At 67.2% G+C, this 4640-nt stretch overlaps 2 protein-coding genes across 2 annotated transcripts in view; both read right to left on the bottom strand.

Annotated features, from left to right (window-relative positions):
- Positions 1 to 1831, bottom strand: part of MFRP (membrane frizzled-related protein) — a 5679-nt gene extending 3848 nt beyond the window's left edge. The window contains exon 1 of the mRNA XM_085316736.1: positions 1721 to 1831. Within this exon, the coding sequence (XP_085172862.1) occupies positions 1721 to 1831 (111 nt within the window). The remainder of the gene's footprint in view (positions 1 to 1720) is intronic.
- A 222-nt stretch (positions 1832 to 2053) lies between these two features.
- The window catches only part of LOC146589140 (ubiquitin carboxyl-terminal hydrolase 2), a 5283-nt gene continuing 2696 nt past the window's right edge, over positions 2054 to 4640 (bottom strand). Inside the window, exons 2-11 of the mRNA XM_085316849.1 lie at positions 4359 to 4482; positions 4103 to 4214; positions 3908 to 4018; positions 3680 to 3744; positions 3462 to 3565; positions 3302 to 3382; positions 3063 to 3141; positions 2839 to 2946; positions 2424 to 2544; positions 2054 to 2240 (exon numbers count right to left, since the gene is read on the bottom strand). Coding sequence (XP_085172975.1) covers positions 2153 to 2240; positions 2424 to 2544; positions 2839 to 2946; positions 3063 to 3141; positions 3302 to 3382; positions 3462 to 3565; positions 3680 to 3744; positions 3908 to 4018; positions 4103 to 4214; positions 4359 to 4482 — 993 coding nt within the window. The 3' untranslated portion in view covers positions 2054 to 2152. The remainder of the gene's footprint in view (positions 2241 to 2423; positions 2545 to 2838; positions 2947 to 3062; positions 3142 to 3301; positions 3383 to 3461; positions 3566 to 3679; positions 3745 to 3907; positions 4019 to 4102; positions 4215 to 4358; positions 4483 to 4640) is intronic.

Genomic DNA, 4640 nt, shown 5'->3' with positions numbered 1-4640 from the left:
GGCGGCCCCCGTCCCCTCCGCTGGCCCCTTCCCGCATCGCCCCGTTAATCCAACTCAGCTGAGGACGCCGAGGTCGGACCCTGGCACGGAGACCCGGCGTCTTAAAGGGGAAGGCGTGCTGGCGCCGGCAGCGCCGGGGGCGGCGGGGCCCCCCCTCTGCGCCGCCTTTCCGCCGTGTGCCCGTGGAGGCAGGGAGCGGGGAGACCCAGGAGCCGGGAAGGCGGGCGCAGGGGCCGCGCGTTTGCTTGGTGCCCCCAGCCCCTGCACCGGTGCGGGGCTGTTTTGGGGAGCCAGAGCTGGGCTCGTCCCCGCAGCTGCATTCCTGCAGCCCCTTAATGCCTCCGTGCCYGTCCCTGTCCCTGTGCGGGGCAGAAAGGGGCCATTGCGCAGGGGTTTTCGGGGAGCACGCCGGTGCAGGGCCCCTCCAGACGACGGAGGCGRAGGCAAGGCTCCCGCAGCCCCCGGCGACCCGTGGGCGGCTGGAAGAGGGGGACCTGCAGCCCCCAAGCCCCAGAGCACCGCTGCTGCTGTCCTGGCACCTCGGTTTCCCTCCTGCCGCCGAAGCCGCAGGCCCTGCCCGCCCTGAGACAAGCGYGCCTGCACAACGCTCTCTTCAAGCTAAAATTTATTCCTGCACGGGTCTCCCTTTACGAGACGCTTCCTGCCCATCTTGCTTACACAGTAAACAAGCCACCTGCCGAACGGCAGCGCCGCCCCAGCGCGGCCCCTCTCGCGGGGCAGCCCCTCCGTCCTGGCCCGTCCTGCGCCGGTGCCGGCCCGGCCCGCGCCCCGCGRGGACGCCCCGGCCGGCCGGCATGCCGGCAGCGGGCAGAGCTCCCGGGAGCCCGGGTGGCGCGGTTGGACGTAGCCGCCTCTTGCGGGCTGGGTGTGGGGCCGTGCTGTGTCGGGCCCCTCTCCCCTCCCGCTGCGCCTCGGCCAGGGCGGGATGGGGAGGAGAATAAATTAGAGAAAAGGCTAAAAAGGCCACTGGCGTTTGCTAGCTGGAGGACAGAGCAGTGGGGCTGGTGGGGACGGGCATCCCCAGACATCCAGGGGGCTTATAACTGCGGGGAGGAGAAAGCCACAGGGGCGAATGGTCCCCAAAAGCCGCCRTCTCCCCCCGCCTCTCCTCCACCAGGACGGACACTGCTGGGCAGCTCTGACGGCCTCCCGCTCCCCAAAATGGTTTAAGGCACCGTCGTATGAGGAGGCAGGTAAAACCTACCCAAAGCATGCCCCAGCACAAGTCCTCCAAGAGCTGGGAAGCTGGAGGGGTGCTCTGGGTCGAGAAAAGTCCATTATAAATACAAATAAACTCCACAAAATGTGTTTCCCCCCACCCCTGAGAGTCTGAGCCTGAATTCAGGTGGCTTCGAGGAGCACGCATGAGGCGCCGGGAGGGCGCCCGGCGGGGGCCACGTCCCTGCCGCGGACAGGATGGAGACGGCCGAAGGCTGGGGTCCTTTGCCAGGTGGTCCAGAGGTGCCGGGAGCAGCTCACGATTCCTCCGGGACGGCCAAGCCAARGGGGAGCGCCGAGAGGGAGGAGGGAGGCACTCCTGGGTCCCCAGGTCCAGGAGCAGATGTCCTAGCCGAGTCAGTGGGGCGGGTGGCCCCATGCCTGCCGAGTCCCCTGCTCAGTACTTTTATTACACACGAAGAAAAAGAAAGGAAAAAACCAACCCCAAGGCGAAAACCAAATGCCAGTGACCAGGAGGTGCCTGAGTTGTCTGGGCCCTGCCCTGCCATGGGCTGCTCTCCAGTTCGGTGTCCATGTCCCCGTCCCCGGGGCTTTGCTCCCTGGCCGCCACTAGCTTCTTGACCACCACCATGTCATTGGTCTCTCCCCTCTTCGCCTCCTGTTTCTGCCTGGAGGGCAACAGTGGAAACCCAAGGAGGATGGGCTGCAAGCAGCTGTGGTGGTCATGGCTGGAAGCCCAAGGAGAACAGACTGCGAGGAGCCATGGTGGTTGTGGTTGAAAGCCCGAGGAGAACAGGCTGCGAGGAGCCGCGGTGGTCGTGGTTGGAAGCCCAAGGAGAACAGGCTGCGAGGAGCCACGGTGGTCGTGGTTGGAAGCCCAAGGAGAACGGGCTGTGAGGAGCCACGGTGGTTGGCGTGGGGCGGCACGGGGTCCCCGGGGAGGCAGGGCTGGCTACATGCGTGATGAGGGGCTGGCCAGCTCGTAGAATAGCAAGTAGGCATCGCTGCTGCGGATGTGGCTGGACGACATGGGGGTGACGCTGCGGAGATGTGGGGAGACGTGCCATGAAGGATGGGGAGCAACGGGGCTCGGCTCGCCCCAGCCATCGGGGCGCCCCAAGCAGGATGCTGCGGGGCAGAGGGGTCTCCCCTCTCCAGCCCCACGGCATTGCTCCCACAGCCCCCTGAGCCCCTCGGCGCCCTCACCCTGCATACAGCCTCACCGGGAGTCATTGAAGCTGTGCCATTCGCTGGAGACGGGGCTCTTGCAGTAGGCGGTGTAGTGTCCCCCCATGGTGGTGCCGGAGTGGTTTGAGACCGCGTAGAGGTTGTAAACAGCATGGTCTGCAGGGTGCAAGGGCGGCACTCAGCAGTGCTGGGCACTTCCCCCCATCCCCATCCACAGGATCCAGGAGGAACCCCCAGCCACCCGCAGGTCTTGTCCCCTCCATGCCCCATCTCCCTGCCACACGCTGGCTAGGAACCCCAGGAGACAACTCTGCTGAGGGATGTCTCCTCCCTTCCACGGGGCCACAGGGGACCTGGCACGCATGAGGGACCCATCCCAGAGCTGGCTGTGCCCCCAGCGCTGGACTGGAGCCATGCCTGGGCCCCGCACCGCCCAGCCCCAGCACTCACTGCAGCTCTGCGAGGCAAACTCCCGGAGGTCCAGGTCCTTCAGCTGGAAGTTGACGAAGGTGGTGAGCTTGCTCGTCCGTATCCTGGCCTCTGAGAAGCGTTTCAGGTCTGCGGGGCAAGTGTCAAGGAGCCAGGAAGCAAAGGGGACTGGGACGCAACTGGATCCCCCACCCCACTCACCAGCACCACCTYCCCCCGGCCCCGCACCCCAGCCAGCAGGATACGAAGCACCAGGATCTTGGGGAACTTCTGGATGCTGAATTTCTTTGTGCACCTTGTCCTGGCTTTGCAGCGACAACATGTCTGCAGAAGATAAATCATGTGAGCCGTGGCCCAGGGAGCACGTCAGCCATGCAGGACACTGAACTGAGGAGYCCTGGGGATGGGGAACGAAGGGGAACGGGCCCAGCCTGGGCCACAGCAAGCGCTCCCATCTCCGTGCCCCGTGCCCCGTACCCCATACCGGTTTCTCGTCCCCGTCTAGCACATCCTCTTTGGTGAAGAGTCGTAGACAGTCCATGAGGGTCACCTCGCCATAGCCCTTCTGTGGGAGCACAAAGCTGGGTCAGGTTGCCTGGGGCATGGGGGGACAGTGGGGACACAGGGGCATGGGGCCACCCTACCTTGGGGATGGGCAGAGACAGGTCCCAGAAGGGGTCAAAGGCTGTGGAGCAGTAGCCACATTCGCTGCAGGTCAACGAACTCTTCAGCTGCCCAACGAAGAGGTCTAGCGGGAACAGGACAAGGAGGGGTGAGACACCCCCGGCTCCCGCCGYGGTGCCCAGCCCCGCCCTGCCCTCCTTCCCCGCAGCCCCATTTTCCTTCCCAGGCCCATGCTCACCCCCGATCCGGCTGTCTTCCCTCTCCTGGTACCTCCTCCACATCTGGCGGCTCTTCTCATCGTCACTGCGGGAGGTGAGGAGACAGAGGGGGGATGAGTGCTGGCCCGGGTGCCACCGGGCCCCCAAGGGGACCCATCGCCGTCCCAGGGCCTGGCTCACGGGCAGCGAGTTTGTCCGTGGGGACGGCCAGCATCCGCCTGCCGCCCCGCTCCCAGCCCGCCGCTTACGGGAGGTGGTCCAGGGTGTCCGTGCTGGCCCGCGGCCGCACCAGCACGCGGTTCACCTCGCCGTGCAGCCCGTCGAGGAGGAAGCGCAGGAACTCCTGGGCGTCCTGCTGGCTGGAGGAGACGCGGGGCACGGCGGGTGAGCGGCGGCTCGGCCCCCACCCCGCGCCGCCCGCCCCGGGCCCCCAGCCCCCTTACTTGTAGCCGACGAAGCGGGGGGCGTATCTCTGGATCTGCGTCTTGAACTCGGAGGGGCTCACGCAGTCGTTGGGGGACGAGGTCCAGAGCAGCTGGATCAGCTTTGCAAACTCTGCCGGCGGAGGGGCCGCTCAGCGGCACGTGGCCGCCCGCCCCCGGGGCTCGCGTGGGCTGGGCGCGCGCGGGGGGTCCCGCGGCGCCGGCAGGGGAGGAGGGGGCGCGGGGTAGGGGGCGGCGGGCAGGTGGCCGGCGGTACCTGACATGAGCGCGGTGCGCGTGCGGCTGTTGTTGTTGAGGTCCCGCAGGTACTGGTTCTGCAGGCAGTAGTCCCGCAGCTCCTTGGTGTTGCTCAGGCACTGCAGGATGGAGTTCATGAAGCACTGGGGGAGGCAGAAAGGAAAACCATGGCAACGGAGGCAGCGGGAGGCAGCGGCAGCGGGGGCCCCCGCGCAGGCGGGCGCCGGGGCGGGCAGCGGCCAGCGACGAAGCGGTGCAGGGCTCTGTGGGGAGCGCCGCTGCAGCGCCCCGGGGCCGTGCC

This window comes from Rhea americana, unplaced genomic scaffold (genome assembly GCF_003343005.1).
Source record: "Rhea americana isolate MKP2758 unplaced genomic scaffold, rheAme1 scaffold_48, whole genome shotgun sequence".
Classification (NCBI taxonomy): Eukaryota; Metazoa; Chordata; class Aves; order Rheiformes; family Rheidae; genus Rhea; species Rhea americana.
Note: the sequence above shows the minus strand (reverse complement) of the source record. Positions and strands in the feature narration are given on the sequence as shown.